Source organism: Heterodontus francisci, chromosome 10, assembly GCF_036365525.1.
Source record: "Heterodontus francisci isolate sHetFra1 chromosome 10, sHetFra1.hap1, whole genome shotgun sequence".
Taxonomy (NCBI): domain Eukaryota; kingdom Metazoa; phylum Chordata; class Chondrichthyes; order Heterodontiformes; family Heterodontidae; genus Heterodontus; species Heterodontus francisci.
Genome location: NC_090380.1, coordinates 15,811,875 through 15,834,659, shown reverse-complemented (window position 1 = coordinate 15,834,659; position 22,785 = coordinate 15,811,875). Strand labels below are relative to the sequence as shown.

Sequence of the window (22,785 nt, the reverse complement as noted above, 5' to 3'; positions counted from 1 at the left end):
CACCAAGATCTTTATATGCATCCATACCCTTTAATGTTTTTTCCCATTCAGTATACACTCCCATTTTGTTTTCCTCCCAAAATATATAAACTCACACTTATACAGGTTAAATTACATCTGCCACTTGTCTTCCCATTCCACTAACCTGTCTATATCCTCCTGAGATCTCAAACACTACTTGTTGTTTGCCAATCCTCCTACTTTAACATCCTCAGTAAATGTCGGTATTGTGCTACCTATACAGAAGTCCAAGCCACCAAAATATGCTGAGAACAAAGGAACATAGGAACAGGAGGGGCCATTTCGTCCCAGAGGGCTGTTCTGCCATTCAATGAGATCATGGCTGATCTATGACCTAAACTATATACCTGAATATCTTTAGTTAACAAAATATCTAACAATATCAGACTTTAAAACAATTTAACCAGCATCAACTGCCATTTGCGGTTCCAAACTTCGACCTGTTATTGCATGTAGAAGCCTGATTTTAAGGCTATGCCCCTAGTCCTATACTCCCCAACCAACAAAAATAATTCCCGCTATCTACCCTAACAGTTCCCCTGAATATCTTGAAAACTTTGATCAAATCACCCCTTAACCTTCTAAATTCCAAGACGTTTTTGTAATCTCGCCTCATAATTTAATACTTGGAGTTCAGTTATCATTCTGGTAAATCTACGCTGCACATCCTCCAAGGCCAATATATCCTTCCTAAGGCATGGTGCCCAGAACTGAACATAGTACTCAAGGTGTGGAAAAATGGAGATTTGTATATCTGCAGCAGAACCTCTATTCCCTTGTATTCTAATCCTCCAGATACAAAGGCCAGCATTCCATCAGACTTTTTGATTATTTTCTGTACCTATCCATGACAGTTTAAAGATCTATACACATGGATCCCTAAGTCTCTTTGGACCTCCACTGTTTCTAGCTTTTCACCATTTGGAAAGTATTCTGTTCTAACCTTTTTAGCTCCAAAGTGGATGACCTCACACTTGCCTACATTGAAATCCATTTGCCACAGTTTTGCCTATTCATTTAATCTATCAATAGCTCTTTGCAATTTTATGCTTCCATCTACTCTGCTTACCATATTGTCGATTGTCGTGGCTCTCTATGCCATCAGCTCAGGCATTAATAAATACGGTGAATAGTTGAGGCCACAACACAGATTCTTGCGGGACACCATCAGTCACATCCAGCCTACCTGCCCATTATTCCTACTCTCTGCCTCCTTCTGCTGAGCCAGTTTGCTAACCTGGTCAATAATTTGCCTTCAATTCCATGAGCTTCAACGTTAGCCAACAGTCTCTTATGAAGGACTTTATCAAATGTCATCTAAAAGTCTGTATAAGTAACATCAATAGACATTCGCCTGTCCACTCCTTTAGTCACCTTTTCAAAAAATACAACCAAATTCGACAGGTATGACCTACCCTTTGCAAATTCACGCTGGCTTTCTCTGATCAGCTAAAAATTTAAGGTGTTCCGTCATTCTATCCTTAATTATAGATTCTAATAATTTCTGAACAGGTGTTGGGGTAATGTGTCTATAATTCCCTGGTTTCCCCCTCTCAACTTTCTGAAATAGCAGAGTGACCTGTGCAACTTTCCAATCTAAATGAACAGTTTCTGAATCGTCAGAACTTTGGAAGATTATAGTTAGGACATCTGCTATATTCTCAACTATTTCCTTTAAAACCCTGGATGAAGACCATCTGGTCCTGCAGATTTGTTGCTCTTTCTTTCTTCTTTTGGGCCTCCTTATCTCGAGAGACAATGGATACGCGCCTGGAGGTGGTCAGTGGTTTGTGAAGCAGCGCCTGGAGTGGCTATAAAGGCCAATTCTAGAGTGACAGGCTCTTCCACAGGTGCTGCAGAGAAATTTGTTTGTCGGGGCTGTTGCACAGTTGGCTCTCCCCTTGCGCCTCTGTCTTTTTTCCTGCCAACTACTAAGTCTCTTCGACTCGCCACATTTTAGCCCCATCTTTATGGCTGCCCATCAGCTCTGGCGAACGCTGGCAACTGACTCCCACGACTTGTGATCAATGTCACAGGATTTCATGTCGCGTTTGCAGACGTCTTTATAGCGGAGACATGGACGGCCGGTGGGTCTGATACCAGTGGCGAGCTCGCTGTACAATGTGTCTTTGGGGATCCTGCCATCTTCCATGCGGCTCACATGGCCAAGCCATCTCAAGCGCCGCTGACTCAGTAGTGTGTACAAGCTGGGGCCATTAATTAATTAATTAGTGCCATTAATTTCTTCATTTCTGTTACTTTGCTTACATTAATTTTGGTAAGTCTCTGCCCCTGATTCAATGTTAGTTTTTTTGGGATGTCTGGCTACCCTCTTTCTCTACTGTAACCACTGACACAAAGTAATAATTCAACATGGCCACCTTTTCCTTATTTTCATTTACAATAATGCAGTTATCAATTTTCAAGGGATCCAACATTACTCCTGACCACCTTTTCCAAATGTAATTGTAAAAAAAGTGATCCTTTTGATATCCCACAAATTTCTGTTCATACTCCATTTTTGTAGCTTTCTGTTTTGTGACTTTTTTCTGTTTTTTGTATTTCTCCCAGTCGCTAAGATTTCTACTTTTTTTCACATTTTTGTAGGCTTTTTCTTTTAGTTTTATGTTGTCCCTTACCCTTCAGTCGTCCATGGTTGTTCTTTCTTGAAAGGAGCACTCTTGTCCCTTCGAGGTATAATTTCGTTCTGTATCACATTAAATTCTTTTTTTGAACACCTCCCACTGATCTTCTGTTGATTTACCCATGAACAGATTTGCCCAGCTTACTGTGGGCAGTTTCTATCTGATCCTGTTGATATTTGCCAGACATAAATCTAGAATCCTAGTGGCTGTTTCATGTTTCTCTCTTTCAAACGCAATACAGATCACTATAGATAAATGTTCACGCACTATTAACTAAATCTGGATGATTACTTATTATTAAATCTAATATGGCCTGTCCCCTTGTTAGTTCTAGTTCATATTATTGTAGAAAACTATCCTGAACATAATCAAGGAATATGCTTCCTTTCTGATTTGAGCTAGTCTGCTTGTCTCAATCTATATGAAAGTTTAAACCCCCATCAAAACCACTCGCCCTTTGCTACATACTTGTCTAATCTCTGCATTTATACATTCTGCCACTTAACAGCTGCTATACACAACTCTCACTGCCATCTTAGATTCTTCTTAATTTCTTAAATTGTACCCATAAAGTCTCCACTACCTACTTCCTTTCTATATATCCTCTCTTATCACTGAAGTAATTTCATCCTTATCGCTAAGGCTACTCATTCTCTTCGACCAGTTTCCCTATCCTTCCTGTAGACCTTATAACATGGGATATTCAGTTCCCAGTCCTAACCATTTGGCAACCACATCTCAGTAATGGCTACCATGTCGTACTCTCTAAGTTGAAGTTGTATCTGCAATTCATTCAATTTGTTCCTTATACTCTGTGAATTTCTATAAAGAATGCTAATAATGAACTCCCAACACCAACCCCTGAGGCGCACCACAAGTAAACCCTTCTCTAATCTGAGGAACATCTATTTACTCCAACTATTGGTATCCAGTCTGTCAAATGACCTTCTACCCATGCTTCTACATTTCTTCTTATAAGCCTGAATTTGTCTTAGGAGGTTTTTGTGAGACACCTTATCAAATGCCTTCTTAACCTCCACACACTCTACTCTTTATCTAACCAATCAGTTGTTCAAAAACTAACTACTAATTTTGTCGATCTAGACTAGCCTCTAACAGATCAGTTGATGGAAAATTACAAGCTGCACACTGTTGAATTTCTGAGAGGAAGGTGCCAGGCCTCAGGGTAACCCCTTAAATGAGTTGAAGGACCTTCTTCATGCCAACCTAAACTTGTGTATTGCTACATTCTTTCCAGAGTAGTTCATTTTGATAGCTGGATGGGCTAGTAATAGGTGTGACAAGTGATACATAAATTACCTCTATGCTAGACCTGATGCTCTTGAAACGGAAGTACTGTTTCTGAAGGGGAATCTCAAATGTTAAAGTCGTATCTAGTTCCTCGAGTTCTGGATATGCAGTTTGAACCACATAACCATTTTCACAAAATATAAGCAACACAGCTTTCTCCTAACGGCAGAAAAAAAACATTTAAACAAGAACATAACATAAACTTCTCACATTGCAAGACTTTTACACACTTAAATATAAAGAAGCACCAGCTAGAAATTTGTTTAGGGTGGTGACACAAAACAGGTGGTAGGATAAGTTCCCCGTTCTACACAGACCCTGATATTTCATTTTATTGATTGAAATGGAACCGAATATTGGGTGCTGTGTATAACAGGCGGCTGGTCTGATACCACCTATTTTGTGTCACAACCCCCCCCCCACCCCCCCCGCAACCCTGGCAAATTTTTGTGACCACATATTTTTCCCTGTTAACTGTCTCTTTACCCTTTTTTCACCTGAATCCACAACAGTAGCAGATGTCCAGCACCTTACCCAAGTTTCCATGACAATGAAGGCCATCAGACTATTTGATTATTAGCTGGTCCACAGCTGATCCCAATGGTGTCTTCATACATGACAGCATCACACGTGCCCTTGCAGCACATGTCACTAGTTTTATTTATTTAGAGATACAGCACTGAAACAGGCCCTTCGGCCCACCGAGTCTGTGCTGACCAACAACCACCCATTTATACTAACCCTACACTAACCCCATATTCTCTATCACATCCCCACCATTCTCCTACCACCTACCTACACTGGGGGCAATTTACAATGGCCAATTTACCTATCAACCTGCAAGTCTTTTGGAGGTGGGAGGAAACCGGAGCACCCGGAGGAAACCCACGCAGACACAGGGAGAACTTGCAAACTCCGCACAGGCAGTACCCAGAATCGAACCCGGGTAGTTGGAGCTGTGAGGCTGCGGTGCTAATCACTGCGCCACCCTAGTTAATGAGCAGAAGCAGCAAAGGTGGCCAATTTTCCATGGAGTGCTATTAATGGCTGATCAGATATCAGTTAATACAATGCAGACTGGGGCTGAACCTCAGTCCTGCCTGTTATAGGGGTTCAGCTACTCTCTGGATCATCAGTGGACTGCAAACACACATTATCGAACATCAAGGTTACAAGGCAGATTTAAATTTCCTTGCATTGGCTCCAAAAAAAAAAAATCAGCAGCACAGGCTGAGCAATGATATTTCTGACCAGGCGGAACCAGGGGCCTGAGCAGGAGGAGGGAACAGGAGGCCCGAGCAGAGGGAGGTGCGCGGGGCTTGCACTGCTCCTTAAATCCAACGGTTTGCTGCATCAGGCTGAGAGTATTGTGCCCAAGTATAAATAGGTACATTGCACCTCACAGCTCTTTACAGCAGGCAGACGGCACTGTACAGCAGGCACAGAAATATATATAGCAATACCGACAGAAACATACACACAAATACAGAAACATACACACAAATACAGTAACAGGTACGCTATGGCAAGGCACTGAAACCTCACAAAGGGGTTTTGTGACAATCTGGATCCGACTATTAAATACCCAATACATTATTTCCCTCATGGTTTTGTGGAAGCTAGATAATACAATCCTGATGCATTGGAGACTACAAGTGAAAAAAATAAAAAAGTATTACATAAAATCAGTTTTTTCATTTCACTCAATAACAGAATGTTGTGCAGTACATACATGGGTAGGTGGAGACCACTGCAAGCTCACAACTGGTCCTGGTACATTGATGAATCCCACTGGTACATACTGATTCCCAGTTAGAAAGAAAAACACTGTGCTGTCTTTGCTCTATGAGGGGAAGAAAAGTATAATGATCTTGAGCACACTCATTTCAAATTGCCACATCTAGAGAACATTTCTCACCTATCACACTTCACTCATACTTGAGGAGCATGTGATGAGACAAAGGCAATAATTTGGTGTGTACAAAGAAATTCTGCGGGACCACAACTTATCAGTTATTTGCATGTCCCAACTTCAAAAAAGAAATACAAGGTCACAGTCTGACTTGCAGCCTGAAGAGACGTTGAACTCTGAAATAATGCACTGTGCACTTGACAACAAAGGATTTAATGGCCTCAGCAGTACTGCATGTTATAACATTCCAGTCCTTATAAAACAGTGTACAATCCAACTGACTGTGAGCATTGCTATGGGAAGTCTATTATAGTAACATTATCACCTGTCATTCCAAAGTCCTATCTCAAAGGTGCTTATGGATTTTCTATATTAATTCTGCACACATCTGGTGATGCTGACTGTCTTGCTTTTAATTGGATCACCCCATTAATGTGACAGTTTGCGACTATAGTTTGCTAACATTTCTATGAAACATCTTGGGGTGTTTTGCTGCATTAAAGGCACTATATAAATGCAAATTGTTGTTGTTGTAATTCTGTAGATGTGTCAGCCATGGCTCAGTGGGTAACATTCTCACCTCTGAGTCAGGAGGTTGTGGGTTTAAGTCCCATTCCAAAGACTTGAGCACAAAAATCCAGGCTAACACTCACAGTGCAGTACTGAGAGAGCTCTGTGCTGTTGGAGGTGCTGTCTTTGGGATGAGACATTAAATGGAGGCCCTGTCTGCCTTCGCAGGTGGACTTAAAAGTCTCATTTTGAAGAAGAGTAGGGGAGTTATTCCCAGGGTCCTAGCCAATAATTAACCCTCAATCAACATCACAAAAACAGATTATCAGGTCTTTGCCACATTGCTGTTTGTGGGAGCTTGCAGTGCACAAACTGGCTGCTGCGTTTCCTATATCACAACAGTGAATACACTTCGAAAGTTTAGCGACAAAGCGCTTTCGGACATCCTGAGTGATGATGTGAAACAATCTATCAACCTTCATCTGACTATTTTTGATCCATATTTTCCCCCAGTAATTGAAATTGCATATAAATTTCCAATGCAAGAGTTTAAACAAAATTTAAAAATCACAAGCTTGCATATTTCAAATAATATTAAATGCATATATTGGCTTGTCTTTTAATGCCTTCATTGGTCATTTTTACCTTACCCTGTTTCAAAAACATAAATTTTGACTGGGCATTCTTTCCTGACAACAGACAAAAGCATTCAATCACATCTGTGTATTCAAAGCATGTGCAGTTTGCAGAATGTCCCAGCATCAGCACCAGTTCATGGGTAGATGGGTATGACCGCTCATTGTGAGCATTTGAGAATTTCTTTGCTTTTTTCAGAAGAAAAGCCGAGGTAAAGTAGAAGAAGCCTGCAGGCCTGTCCTAGGCAGACAACCGCCTGGGGCCATGCCAGCGACAGGATAGATGCTCCACAACATAGCAGTAATGAAAGATGCAGGAGTCTAACTGCTGTGCCTCAAGAGGGACATGGGAGGAGAGGAGGTGGGAGAGTAAAGAGAGACAGAATAGCAGTTGGATAGAGTGGTGAAATAGCCTCGGTCCATAGTAATTACCAATGTGCTTTAAATGCATTTATCTGCAAATACTTACACCTGTTGCAAGCATTTCTCCATTTTGTTCATAAGCGATAGCAGTGACATCAGCTGTGTGTGGTTTCAAGGCTTGTTTTAGTCGAATCTCAACCTCACCACCTTCTGATCGGCCAGCAACATGAACAAGGCCTTTAGGGTTATATATTTCCAAGATTCGGATAACACCATCTTCAAACCCTACAGCAATCATGTTTCCCTTTGGGTAGAGCTGTAAAGGAAAAGATGTTTGTACATTTTGAAATTTGGCATAAATAGAACAAAAATACGGGATTAAAATCAGCACCTTAAAATTGCAGGTAGGAGGAGAAAATCATTTGCAAAAGTTATTCTGATTGTTGAAAGGAATAACTGATGTGTGCAACAGGGCCAAGTGCTGGAAATGGGATTAGAATAGTTAGGTGCTTGATGGCCGCACGGACACAATGGGCTGAAGGGCCTGTTTCTGTGCTGTATAACTCTATGACTCTATGACTATAAATATCAACATGCATCATTTATGATGGCTGAAAGATCATCACATCATGTTGGCCCAGATTTTGCAGTTCAACAGCACAGTATCAGAGCTTGCCATTGACCTTAAATCAAACTACGAATGTGCCTACTGCAATCTCCACGTGAGAATTTGAGTTTGAAGGAGGGAGGATTCCCTCCCGGAGTCAGCCTCAGCGAGGCCTAGCAGTGCTGTGCAGCATGGAGGAAATGGCAAATAGTTGTGGTGCAGTGACTGAAAGCCACACCCACAAAATCTGTATAACCCAGGCTGCTGCAATAAAAAGGCATTCAAACAAAGGGTTAAATCAGATGCATTTGATAGGAATCATTTTACAAAATTTAAACATTTTTAAAAAGTGTGAGAAATTTGATCACAATCATTTTTATATTACATATATTTTTATGTCAGTTAAGGATGTGGATTCAGTTTCCACTCCAGAAACTTGAGCAAAAAATCTAGGCTCCTTCAGTGCAGGGGGTACTGCACTGTCCGAGCGCTGTCTTTGGGATGAGACATTAAACAGCGTGCCCGCCTGCACTCTCAAGTGGACGTAAAATAACTAATGCACTATTTCGAAGAAGACCAGGGGTGTTATCACCAGCGTCCTAGCCAATATTTATCCTCCAATCAACATCACTAAAATAGATTATCTGGTCATTATCACATTGCTGTTCATGGGAGCTTGCTGTGCACAAACTGACTCTGCGTTTCCTACATTACTCTTCAGAAGTACTTCATCGGCTGTAAAGCGTTTTGGAACATCCTGAGGTTTTGATAGGCACTATATAAAAGCAAATCTTTTTTCCTTTCTATTCTTAGGTTCTCCTCTCCCCTCACCACATCCTTACCCTAGTCCCTTTTCTATTTCAGATACCAAAGAACTGCAACCTGCCCAGACAGTGCAGGAAGAGCAAGACGACAGTCAAGACGAAGACACATGGTCACTCAATTTCATAGTTGCAGCCACCAGTTCAGATACTGAAACTGCTGCAATTTAGAGGACAGGATAGAGGAGGGATATGCACGTGGTGAGACACTGAGCACATGTGTGCAGGAGCCAGAATAGGGGAAAAGATAGCACAAGTGCCAGCTTGGCAGTGGGTGAGGTCACACATGAGTTCTGCTGCAGAAGACACAGATAATGAACTTGATGGGCCAGGCTACAGAAAGCAGTTGATGGATGTACACACCCAAATGCTGGTGCACTGGGGACCCTGTCTGAAAGTCTGCACTCAGTATCAAGAAGCACAGAGGAGTCTAGAACCAATATTGCACAGGGCTTTGTGCCTCCTTCCAGCTGCACACTTGTGGAATCAACTATGATGCAGTATCGGATGGCCGATGTCTCAGGTGCACTGCAGCACAACAGCACTCACTCAGTGAATGAATGCTGCTGTGGAAGCTCACGCTGCTATCACACAACCTCAGCTTGCTGCCATGGAAGCTCAAGACTGCTGCCACAATGGCACTGGATACCTGTGTGCAATGAGGCTTCCAGATTGTCACAGCATATCAACAATCTGTTCTCCAACAAATCTGCTTCCTAAAGACCCTCTACTATATAGCCTCCTCCCTCTTTCACAGGTTGTTCTATTCTGTGTGGCCTTTGCTCATTCTCCCAGTCAAGAGGAGGGCTTATTGGTCTACCTTTGTCTACGGGAAACTGGTCTATGCAAGAACCTTTAACCTCAGCAAAAAAAGTACCTTAACACCTTCCACACCACTCTTTGTACACTAATGAAACTTTATCCAACGAGAGAGAGAGAGAGAGAGAGAGAGAGAGAGAGAGAGAGAGAGAGAGAGTGAGAGAGAGTGTGCCTGTGGGAGTCAGCAGGAGATAGAGAGAGCACTGTGAGAAAAAAGCCAACAAAGAAAAAATGAAGGAATGACGTTGTCACAGGACAGCAGATAGATGACCGGTTCTTCAGAGAGCCCAGAGGTAAGGAGCAAGTACTGAAGGAATTTGAGGACAGAGCAGCAGAATGGAGTGAGCGTCAGCATCAAGGGACAAGGTTTAAAAAAAGAACTAAAAGTATTGTCAGCACGAGAACCGTAAGAATAACAGGAAGCAAATTAATAATGAATATTAGCACAGTGCAGGTCTAGGTCTATTAATTAAATTAATAATTTAATAATTCTAAAAAAGATAATAGAATTTTTTTCTGACATCATGGATGGGCAGCTGAGACCTGTTGCTTGCAATTCTTCTGCCATATGGGAACTTCAGGAAACTTCATGTGTCTTGCGGGACCATTTGTGTCGGAAGTGTCTCCAACTGCTTGAGCTCAACCCCAGGATTTCTGAGCTTGGCAGCAGCTGGAGTTACTATGGAGCATAAGGGTGGATGAGAGTTTCCTGGATCGTAAGTTAGTGAGGGTTCAGGATAATAGGTGGATGGCCATCTGAAGAGGCAGGAAGTGCAGGAGTCTTCGGGGTGTGTGCCACTCTCAAACTGGTACACAGCATTGAAGACTGCTGGGAGTGACGACACCTTGAAGGAGTGCACTCCAGACCATGTACCAATGGGCAAGGGACTGCACAGGAGAAAACAGCAAGGTGTAGAAATGCAGTCTTTATAGGAGATTCCATATTCAGGGGGACAGACAGGCATTTCCGTAACTGTCCTCATGAGTCCAGCGTGTTGTGTTGCCTCCCTGATGTCAGGGTAAAGGACATTACGTTGAGGGTGCAGGATATTCTGCAGGCGCAAGGCAGAGAGCCAGAAGTTGTGGTACACATCAGTACCAACAATATGGAGAGGGCAGGTATTGAGGTCCTATGGTCAGATTTTCAGGAGCTAACGAGGAAGTTATAAAGTAGGACCTCAAAGTTGGTAATCTCTGGATTATTCCCAGTGCTGCCCGCTAGCAAAAGTAGAAATAGGAAGATAGGGAGGATCAATTTGTGACTTGAGGCATGGTGCAGGAGGGAGGGCTTCAGATTCTTAGGACCAGTTCTGGTGCAGGAGGCATCTAATCAAAAGGAATGGGTTGCACCCCAACAGGAGTGGGACCAATGTCCTCGCGGGGAGGTTCACTTGTGTGGTTCGGGAGGCTTAGGGAAGGAAGTAGTGCCTTGTTAGATAGGAGCAGACTAAGAAGAACTACGAGGAATACAAAGAAAGGTTTAGAATGCATGTATGTAAAGGCATAAAGTGTGCTTGACTAACTGATTTTTTAATGAAGTAACAGAAGGTTGTTGAAGGGAATGGTATGGCTATCGTCTATGTGGATATAAAGCAAGCATTTGACAAAACACCACATAAAAGGCTGGTTAACAAAATTGAGGCTCATGGAATTTAACAGTCAGTGTCAGCTTGAATAAAAAATTTACTTGAGGGCAAAAAACAGCGAGCCACAAAGTGGCTTCAAAGAGACATAAATAGGTGTATGCTGTGGAAGAATGTGAAGTTGTCCACTTTGATGGAATGGAAGCCCTTCCTGTTGATGAAGGCCACTGGCTGCTCTGTGGGAGCCTTAATGGCCACATGCGTAAAGTCGATGGCACCTTGCACCTGGGGGAATCTAGCAATGGCACGCAGCCGATGGCCCTCTCCGCCTGACTGGCAGGGTTGGTTCAGTATTGCACATAGTTGCCGGCACTCTTGAACAGGGAGTTGGTTACCTCCTTGACGCAGTGGTGGGCTGCTGCTTGGGAGACCCCACACATGTCCCCAGTGGATCCCTGGAAAGAAGTTGAGTGCCACTGTGATCTTCAGGGCCACAAGCGTTGGGTGTCCACTGAAGCCCATGGGTTGCAGCTCGTCCTGTAGCATGGCACATAAGTTGGTGATCACCTCCCTGGAGACCCGTAATCTTCACTGACACTGCCGTGCAGACGTTTGCAGACTGAGGCACGTCTCATAGACTCTCTGGTGCAGATAGGCCCTTCTTAGTGTGGCAGGCTGCTGCCGTCCCCTATTGGACTTCCACCAGCACGCCCAGCCGTATTCTGACCCTCCCTTCCTCTGAGCTGCTCCTGTGCAGCACAGGGGTTCACAAAAACTGTGTATGACACCCATGCCAGTAGGTCTCTGCCCTTCCAGTAAGCTGGCCTTGGAGAGACAATCTTGCCTTGGGACCTTCCCCTTGCTATTCCCCTCTGAAGACAAGCTAATGCCCCTCAGCTTACAGAGAGCCTCGCACCCAAGACTGCAACCAACCTTCCAGAGAGCCCAGCACCTGAAACTGTAATATAAGGGTCTGAAAGAGTTCATCTTGACAGCGTGGAAAGAATATCTCCTACCCTGATGATGCAAGAGACCACGTGAGAGAGCCCAAAGATAGATGCAACGTGGCTTTTGAATGAGTCAAACAGACTGGTGTTACATGTAAATAGTTATAATGTAATTAAAATTAATGTTTAACTACTACAGACGCAGAATCACTCTCGCTAGACTAACTAAGGTAGCAGCATACCAAACAAACATATAATATGGTGATCAGAGGTGGGATCGAGAACAACAGAAGTTCTTACCATCCTACACCCAGAAGAAGAATCTGAAGCAGCTAACTGAAAATATCTGACCTGGAGAAAAGCGCCAAAAAATTGCAGAACTTGAGAACAGGCTGAGGGAAGCTCCACAGCCGTGGTGAAAGACAGGCTGCTCCACAGAACAGAAGCCTGATTGCCTGCAAATAAATTCCATCAATCGGGTGAGTTACAGTGCTGACGGTCAAGGAATCGCGTTAAAAACCTTTAAAGGGCTTAAATTAATTTTCTGAAAGCATCGTGCTAGGAAAAAAAATGAGGAAAACCCAATTCTTCACTCGGGGAAGACAAGGGTGAAGAGCGGGAAACCCCCGAAAAGCGTGCGAACTGCTGAAAAGCGCAGGAAACCCCCACACACAGCAGGGACACTCCATTAAGGCAACCAAGCCTGAAGAAAAACAAATAAACTGAAGTTCTTAAAGAAAGGAGAAACCCTAGAACAGTCTATTAAATCAGCAGGGAACTCTCAAACAGCTGTGTCAACTCATTAAGGCAAGTTAGCCTGAAGAAAACAAAGTGAAGTTCTCAAGCAAAGGGGAAACCCTAAAACAGCCCATTAAAAACAACAGGGAACACTCGAGAGCACCTGTGACACTCCATTAAAGCAACTGCCTGAAAAAAAAGAGTTTCTTAAAGGGTAACACTAAAAAAGTCTATAAAATAAAGCAACATGGATCAAAAATTGGGAGTGCTGGAGAGTTTCCAAAGATAAAAGGGGCCCAATCAGATTCAAAACTGGGTATTATGGAGAAAAAGGTTCTCAATTACAGAATTGCATCTAAGTTAGACAATCAGTCTGAAGCAGAGCAGGTGAATACACTGTTGTACTCTATTGGGACTATAGCAGATGATGTGATTGCCAGGCAAGATTTTAATGAGGCATCTGCCAAATTCGACGAATTTTTAAAAACTTTTGATTCTTATTTCAACTTGTAGTGTTAACTAGATTTTAGTAACAGCAAGATTCAACAAAAGGGTCCTGAAACCGGGGCGAAACAGTCGATGCTTTAATCAATTACCTTTACAGGCTAGTTGAAGGATATGAATATGGAGACCTTAAAGCTGAATTGATAAGAGACCGCATTGTAGTACGTATTGCTGATGATTCCCTATCAGATTTTTTGCAGTCTAAAGAAGGTCCCAGGTCCCACCCTAGACAAAGCTATTCAGCTGGTGAGGCAAACAGAGGTCCGAAAGAACAGAGCAATCCTGCAAGGTGAAGAAAGACCTTGGTTCAGGAAACCTCCTGCAACTGTTCAGTTCCTTAAGCAAAGAGCTGAAAAAGAGGCACCAGGAAAAAAGATACACTGAGCAAAAGATGCCATTAAACCGTGCCAGCAATGTGGTGCCAAAAGCATCCACAGGTGCGAACAGTGTCCTGCAAATAGAGCAGAATGTTTTTATTGTAGAAAAATAGGGCATTTCAGTAAAATGTGCAAAATAAAATCTTGACCACGTCAAATTCTAAAGAATTTAAGAATAGAGTGGTTAACGAAGTTAAACTATCTTCTGCAGCACAACAGTCAAAACATTTTCTTGGTGAGATCAATGATCTGAATCTGGCATTTTGGTCTGCAGACATATAGGTTAATGGACATATCACTAATTTCAAACTCGATACCGGAGCAAGCATAACGGTCTTATCAGACAAAGAGTCGTGGTTATCCACACACTTTCTGCAACCAACAGGCCCTTGACAGGTTGAACTTGAAGTAAAGGGGAAGTTACAGCCAACACTTCAGTACAAGAGAAAGCAGATATTCGAAACACTGTATGTTCTAAGAAATCAGAAGTTCTCACTCTTAAGTAGAAGAGCTTATATTGACCTTCATCTTATAAAGTAGAAGAAGTTAAACATCAAGAATCTAGAAGTCACTTACAAGAGGAATTCCTGAAATTGGTCACTGGTCTAGGGAGACTGAGCCGGGACAGAGGGAGAGCCCCCCAACCCAGCCTGAGCCATGCAGAGAGCCCGGATTCCACCAGAGAGCCCGCCCAATGGAAAGAGAATCCACACAACTCAGCACAGCCCACCAAATGGGCTGCTCAAATCAAAGACTACCGGAGCGATAAAGAGAAGGCTGCGTTTGCTGACTACGCAACCACTAGGTGCCGCAGTATTCGCATATGCGCAAATGCAGCCTCATCCACATGAATCATCACTGTCTGCGACATCAAGGCAGCTACCAGTAATAAAGATGGCACAGCTCAATTTATCACAAAAAACAGATTATGCCCAAATCCCCTCAATGGCTGTGATCGCCGCGTCTATCTGTGGGATCGGAATTCCTTCTCCCACCGCCCCCCACAACTGGACTTTATGAAATATAGGAAAAAAACCCAGCCCCCATGGACACTAGTACTTTGAATAAAAGCCAAACCTCAACACAAAACACGCAGAGGCAGGCTGCATTCCAAGGGGTCAATTTCAAACATTCCAACATCACAACAGAACTGATACTGTTAAAGGACCGGAATTTGGGACATTATCATAACAGTGACATAAGATAACTGCCATCATGTAACCCAATTAAGTAATTGGGAGGCCATTGTTACAACAACCAGCCCCAGACCACAGCATTCACTCCTGTCAAGACAGGAAAGAAACATTTTCATGTATATCAGCTTTGGAGCCTGGAATACCTCACCTTGATGGAGTTCATTGTTCTCAGTCATGGAAATAACATCAGCACTGAGTGGATCTGACCGGACCAGGCAGGTAACAGACAAAAGGGATTAAAAGGTGCTAAGCGCTGACCATTCAGCAGGATAGCTTCAGGAGAAGTGTTTATGATATTTCGATAAGGATCATCATAAAAAGGAGAAGATCGAAGGGTTTGGGGCTGCAATCAAGAAAGAGGGTCAGGAACGGGCAACCTGGCTCTTGGACCTACAAATTCTCACCAGAAGGACCAACTTGCATGGAGTATTGTAAATTATCAGCCAAATCCAAGGGGTATTTGGGGCTGAGAGTTTAAAGCTATTTTAAGTGTAACAACCAAATCCTGGGAGGATTTGGTTTTGAATTGAGTGAGTTTGGGGCAGAAACATGGGGTTTGCCTGTGGTTTTTTGAAAAATGTTTATCTTATAAATCATGGTGACTTGTGTGTTTGGGTGGGAGCTGAGGTTAAATCATAGAGGGATTTAAACCGGACTAACCAATCATGGTGCCATGTGGTGTCCTTTAAATTAGTTTAGAGGTCTTTGTATCAGGGTGTTAGGAGGGTTTTAATAAACAAGTTTGTGGTTCAGCCCAACCTTGTGTCTGTGCAATTTGTCTTTTATAAAATCCTAAAGTCAAGAACCATCAGTAAGGGGGGAAATGGGAGCGGGAACCTCTTACACATCCCACCCCCAACAATACCCCACTCTCTTCTGCCACCGCCCTTCTCTTCGCTGCCTGCTCCTGCGCCCATCTGCTCGCCGCTCGCTCCCCGCCTCGCCACTGTCTTCCCTCAGCCTCTCGCTCCCCACCTTGTGTTTCAGCAGTTCATTCCCAACCGCTTCTTTGGGCGCGCTGCGGAGAGCAAATTGCCGAGGGGAGGAAGCGGCGAGGCCTGGAGCGAGCAGCCGGGGGGGGGGGGGGTCGGAGGTGGAGGTGAAGCGGGGTGTGAGCGGCCAAAGTGGGAGCAGGAAACAGCAATACCAGGAGCGAGTGGCTGAGAGAAGGTAGCGGCGAGGCCAGAAGCGAGCGGCTGAGAGAAGGCAGTGGCAAGGTCGGGAGCAAGTAGCCCCGTTCCAGCAGGTGATGACATTTTAGAGCGCATGCACAAATTAGTCCTGGCAAGCCAAGCACTGATGGAGGCTGTGCATGCACAGCACCATACTGGCAGGATGAAACCGTTCTGCGCATGTGCACAACTGGGAACGCACTGATGACGTCTGTGCTTGGCAGCCTTGTCAGGAGTCACTTTGTAAAGAGAAATACAGCAAGTTCCTGCAGGAGCTCTACATGGACAGAGAACTTGGGAAAAACGAAGTCCAACAAATTCATCAGGTGCAGATGCAAGATGAAGAATGCATCTATGTCCGTCAATATTGCAAGCAAAGTTGGCCACAACAGAGTCCTAAGCGGAAGAGGATGAAAATCTTCTTTGTACACAGAAGATACTTTACCACAGCGGTAGATTTGCTGGTATATGACAAGAGATTAGTGATTTCAGGGTCACCGCAACTTAGATACCTTGGAGAAAATACACCAGGGCCATATGAGCATAACGAAATGTAGAGCACGGGATCGGGCATCCGTGTGCTGGCCGAGAATCTCGAAATACTGAAGAACTGATTTTGAATTGTGATGTGTGTGCAGTTCACAGACAGGATCAGACAGAACCTCTAGTTTCGACCAATTCCCAACTAGATCGTGGGAACAGTTGGCGATGGATCTATTCTTCTTTGATAGAAGATTCTATCTCACTATAATCGATTACTTCTCAAGATGGATCAAGGTTAAACAAATGTACACAACAACAACTGAGTCAGAGTTTTACAAGAAGTTTTTGCAACACATGGTATACCTGGATCAGATAGTATCTGATAATGGACCACAATTTGGTGGTATGTAAATAAAAAAAGCAAATGCATGTAAATATATATTTGGATAAAAACTTGGGAGGAGATGTAGTATAAGAGTGTGAAAGGGTTAATGTTGAGAGAGTGTAAGGAATAAATCCTACCATGATGATATAAAAGATCACATGAGAGAGAGACTCGAAGATGGATGCAGCATGGCTTTTTGGGAAGTTACACAGACTGGTGTGAAATGTAAACAGTTATAATGTAATAAAGATTAATGTTTAATTACTACAGACTAAGAATCTCTCTAGCTAGACTAACTAAGGTGAAGCAGCGGTTTACTTGTACTTCTTTCAATGTAGTATACTGTATTCGCTGCTCACAGTGTGGTCTCCTCTACATTGGGGAGACCAAGCGCAGACTGGGTGACCGCTTTGCGGAACATCTCCGCTCAGTCCGCAAGCAGGACCCTGAGCTTCCGGTTGCTTGCCATTTCAACACTCCCCCCTGCTCTCATGCTCACATCTCTGTCCTGGGATTGCTGCAGTGTTCCAGTGAACATCAACGCAAGCTCGAGGAACAGCATCTCATCTACCGATTAGGCACATTACAGCCTGCCGGACTGAACATTGAGTTCAATAATTTCAGAGCATGACAGCCCCCCATTTTACTTTCATTTTTAGTTATCTTTTCCTCCTTTTTTTTAAACATTCTTTTTTACATTTTTTACAATCTTTTTTTTGCATTTATTTCATTTCATCTTAGTTTGTTCAGTTTGCTTACCCACTGTTTTTTTCAGGTTTGCACTTTGCTGCTGTTCAATATTCAGTGTATTTACACCTAATCTGTACTAATGCTTTGTCTTTCAACACACCATTAACATATTGTTTGCCTTTGCTCCATGACCTTTTGGTCAGCTATGTGGCCTGGTCCAATCTAGACCTCCTTTGTTATCTTTTGCCCCACCCCCACCTCACTTGCTGATAACCTGTGACTTTTCTAATATTAGTCAGTTCCGATGAAGGGTCACTGACCCGAAACGTTAACTCTGCTTCTCTTTCCACAGATGCTGCCAGACCTGCTGAGTGATTCCAGCATTTCTTGTTTTTATTTCAGATTTCCAGCATCCGCAGTATTTTGCTTTTATTTTAGTGTTTAATTCACTGCCACTTCTCTTCCAGGAATGCCTACCTTGAAGAAGTTCTGCTCTTCTCTCCGACGGGATTTTCGTTTGTCTCTTTTACCTTGTTCACCTTCATTGCTTTCTATTTCCCTCCTGGTGTTTGATAAGGTAAACTCGTTTTCACAGCCACATCTCCTTCCTCAGTGACTGTCTCCGGCTCCGACTTATTCCACGTGGATTCCAGCTGCAGTTTAACCCATCATGCTTTGAAACCACCCAGGATCAGAGGTATCTCCGAGCAATACAACGTTCCTCGGACTGCTACTCTCGCCGCATCCTGAGATCCACGCTCAGTGCTATGCGCCGCCACATGGACACACTGGACCTCTCTCTCCAGCAGCACCGCCACATCTTATCTCAAAGCTGTTCTACTCCGCAGTTTCATTTCATCTTACGTCTCATCTGACGCATTAACAAAAAACTTTTTTTCTTCCTTTCAGGTGTTAAGGAACGCAAGCTCCAGCAGCTGATGGGGACTAATGCACCTCCAGATCCTCCCTCCGCTTCACTTCCCTCTGACCCCCACCCCTTCTGACCTGACCCCTTGCCGTGTATTCACTATACCCTCTGACCTCCCCCTCTCTGATGCTGAGCGTTTTGTACTCAGCAAAGGTCTCAGTTTTATCCCCTTACGCCCCCACCTCAATGAATTTCGCGCTCGGCATGACGTTGAGCTCTTCTTCCGTCGCCTCCGCCTCCGGGCTCACTTCTTTGACCAGGAGTCCACCCCCCGACCAGCAGACCCATTCACCCGCCTCCAGCATTCTCCCTCTACCTGGACCCCTGGCCTCTTACCCGCTCTTGATCTCTTCATTGAAAACTATCGGCGAGACATTGGTCGTCTCAATTTCTCTGCCCCCCTCACTCACCCTAACCTGTCCCCCTCTGAACTTGAGGCACTCCGTTCTCTCAGGTCTAACCCCGACATGGTCATCAAACCTGCAGACAAGGGTGGTCGTATGGCGTACCGACCTCTACCTTGCAGAAGCTCAACGCCAACTCACGGACACTTCTTCCTACCTCTCTCTGGACCATGACCCCACCACCGAACATCAAGCCACCGTCCAAAGGACTGTCACTAACCTCATCTCCTCTGGAGATCTTCCCTCTACAGCTTCCAACCTCATAGTCCCACAACCCCGGACAGCCCGCTTCTACCTCCTTCCCAAAATTCACAAACGGGACTGTCCCGGCAGACCCATTGTGTCAGCCTGCTCCTGCCCCACTGAACTTATTTCTTCCTATCTAGACTCTATCTTTTCTCCGCTGGTCCATTTTCTTCCCACCTACATCCGTGACTCTTCTGATGCTCTACATCATTTTGACAATTTCCAGTTTCCTGGTCCCAACCGCCTCCTCTTCACTATGGACATCCAATCGCTCTACACCTCCATCCCCCGCCAGGATGGTTTGAGGGCTCTCCGCTTCTTCCTGGAACAGAGGCCCAACCAGTCCCCATCCACCACCACCCTCCTCCACCTGGCTGAACTTGTTCTCACATTGAACAACTTCTCCTTCAACTCCATGCACTTCCTTCAAGTAAAATGTGTCGCTATGGGTACCCGCATGGGTCCTAATTATGCCTGTACTTTTGTGGGATATGTCGAACATTCTTTGTTCCAGTCCTACTCAGGCCCCCTCCCCCAACTCTTTTTCCGGTACATTGATGACTGTATCGGTGCCGTTTCCTGCTCCCGCCCCAAACTGGAAAACTTTATCAACTTTGCTTCCAATTTCCACCCTTCTCTCACCTTTACATGGTCCATCTCTGACATGTCCCTTCCCTTCCTCGACTTCTCTGTCTCCATCTCTGGGGATAGGTTGTCTACTAATATCCATTATAAGCCCACCGACTCCCACAGCTATCTCGACTACACTTCTTCACACCCTACCTCCTGTAAGAACTCCATTCCATTCTCCCAGTTTCTCCGTCTCCGACGCATCTGCTCTGATGATGCTACCTTCCATGACGGTGCTTCTGATATGACCTCCTTTTTCCTCAACCGAGGATTTCCCCCCACTGTGGTTGACAGGGCCCTCAACCGTGTTCGACCCATTCCCCGCACCTCTACACTCACCCCTTCCCCTCCCTCCCAGAACCGTGACAGGGTTCCCCTTGTCCTCACTTTTCACCCCACCAGCCTCCATATCCAAAGGATCATCCTCCGCCATTTCCGCCACCTCCAGCGTGATGCCACTACCAGTCGCATCTTCCCCTCCCTTCCCCTGTCAGCATTCCGAAGGGATCGTTCCCTCCGCGACACCCTGGTCCACTCCTCCATTACCCCCACCACCTCGTCCCCGTCCCAGGGCACCTTCCCCTGCAATCGCAGGAGGTGTAATACCTGCCCATTTACCTCCTCTCTCCTCACTATCCCAGGCCCCAAACACTCCTTTCAGGTGAAGCAGCGATTTACTTGTACTTCTTTCAATGTAGTATACTGTATTCGCTGCTCACAGTGTGGTCTCCTCTACATTGGGGAGACCAAGCGCAGACTGGGTGACCGCTTTGCGGAACATCTCCGCTCAGTCCGCAAGCAGGACCCTGAGCTTCCGGTTGCTTGCCATTTCAACACTCCCCCCTGCTCTCATGCTCACATCTCTGTCCTGGGATTGCTGCAGTGTTCCAGTGAACATCAACGCAAGCTCGGGGAACAGCATCTCATTTACCGATTAGGCACACTACAGCCTGCCGGACTGAATATTGAGTTCAATAATTTCAGAGCATGACAGCCCCCCATTTTACTTTCATTTTTAGTTATTTTTTCTTCCTTTTTTTAACATTCTGTTTTACATTTTTTACAATCTTTTTTTTGCATTTATTTCATTTCATCTTTGTTTGTTCAGTTTGCTTACCCACTGTTTTTTTTCAGGTTTGCACTTGCTGCTGTTCAATATTCAGTGTATTTACACCTAATCTGTACTAATGCTTTGTCTTTCAACACACCATTAACATATTGTTTGCCTTTGCTCCGTGACCTTTTGGTCAGCTATGTGGCCTGGTCCAATCTGGACTTCCTTTGCTATCTCTTGCCCCACCCCCACCTCACTTGCTTTTTACCTGTGACTTTTCTAATATTTGTCAGTTCCGATGAAGGGTCACTGACCCGAAACGTTAACTCTGCTTCTCTTTCCACAGATGCTGCCAGACCTTCTGAGTGATTCCAGCATTTCTTGTTTTTATCTCATTTAATAAAGATGCAAAACTCATTAACACACAGGTTGAAATATGAAATTATAAATATATTCCCTTCTAAATAACCCAACACACATTCACACACACACATCTTAAAGTAAAAATAAAGAAGATTTCTCTGCAGAGATCAACTTTACAACAGCAAAAATACTTTGGCCAAATACTTGCTAATTCTTGAAGAACAGGGATAAGATATGGAATGTTCCAAATGACATTCGGTCTGGTGCCCGGGTACACATAGACGGATGTCACTAGACACATGTGGTTGTCACTGTGATCTTTTCAGAAGCAGTCCATTCAGGAGATGTCGAGAGGAAGTCTTCCAGAAGCTTCTCAGGAGAAATGCTACATCAGTTTCTCCAGCTCTCGCACTGGATTCTCAGGGTTTCTCAAAGAGGTGGAACAGGATGGGTTGGTTGCTTCTCTCTCTGACCAGGCTGCAATCCCAACTGAACTCCAAGCAATATCCAAAAACAAAAACAAAAAATCTGAGCCCTAAACCCAGACATGTGACTTCTCCAAGTCCAAACAGTTCCATAGTCCATTAGGCTCCAGCTGTTTACTTAGCTTAAAACAGGCGACTTCCAGTAAGTCTTTGTTTTAATCAAGTGTCCTTCCACTTTAAAAAAAAACAAGTCCAGCATCTCCTCAGGTAGCTTCCACAGTCTTTTAAACACAAGTCCTCATAAAAAATTAATAATGGAAGCATCTTCATAACATAGCAGCAAGCTGACCTTGCCTGGCAGCACTCAAGACTTCTGGTGGAACTGTTTGTGCTGCAAAGGAAGTTAAGACATTGACCATCAGACGCAGCATCATGGTTGGGTCCACAAGTACTCTGATGGAGTTGACCACTTCTTCCATATTGGAAAGGATGGGCTCCAAGCTCTGGGCAAAGCCCCATATTAAGTTACTGCTGGACTCCTCCATGCTCCTGACATTAACCGCAGGCATTGACAGATTTCCCAATGCACCCAGTTTTTTGTTGTGCATAACCATCAGCGTTCTTCTGTATGTTGCCCCATCGAAATGCTCAGCTGAGTCCTCTGCAGCAGAACTCGAGTGCAACCTCGCCCTCTGGCAAGCTGGCACCAGTGCTTTCATTAGCCCCTACCTGGCTGTTTTCCACTCATGCCCAGTGTCTCACCACACACAGATCCTGCCTCTATGCTATCCTCTAACTTACACTGTGGCACTATCTGAGCTGGTGACTGCAAGTGTGAAATCATGTGATCGTACAGTGTCTTCACTATCACTGTCATCTTGCTGTTTTTCCTCCACTGCCTGGTCAGGTTGTACTCCTTGGGTATCTGAAAAGAGAAAGGTACTGGGGTAAGGTTGTGGTGCAGGGAGAGGAATTAAAGTAGAAGGTGTATGCTTACACCTCTGCAACTTGTAAAC

General features: G+C 44.3%; 1 protein-coding gene across 2 annotated transcripts in view; it reads right to left on the bottom strand.

The window, feature by feature from the left end:
• LOC137374307 (cilia- and flagella-associated protein 44) overlaps positions 1 to 22,785 on the bottom strand; it is a 283,090-nt gene that overhangs the window by 166,857 nt on the left and 93,448 nt on the right. For both annotated transcript variants that reach the window (XM_068040145.1, XM_068040146.1), the window contains exons 13-15: positions 7,504 to 7,713; positions 5,710 to 5,820; positions 3,987 to 4,136 (exon numbers count right to left, since the gene is read on the bottom strand). In XM_068040145.1, the coding sequence (XP_067896246.1) occupies positions 3,987 to 4,136; positions 5,710 to 5,820; positions 7,504 to 7,713 (471 nt within the window). The remainder of the gene's footprint in view (positions 1 to 3,986; positions 4,137 to 5,709; positions 5,821 to 7,503; positions 7,714 to 22,785) is intronic.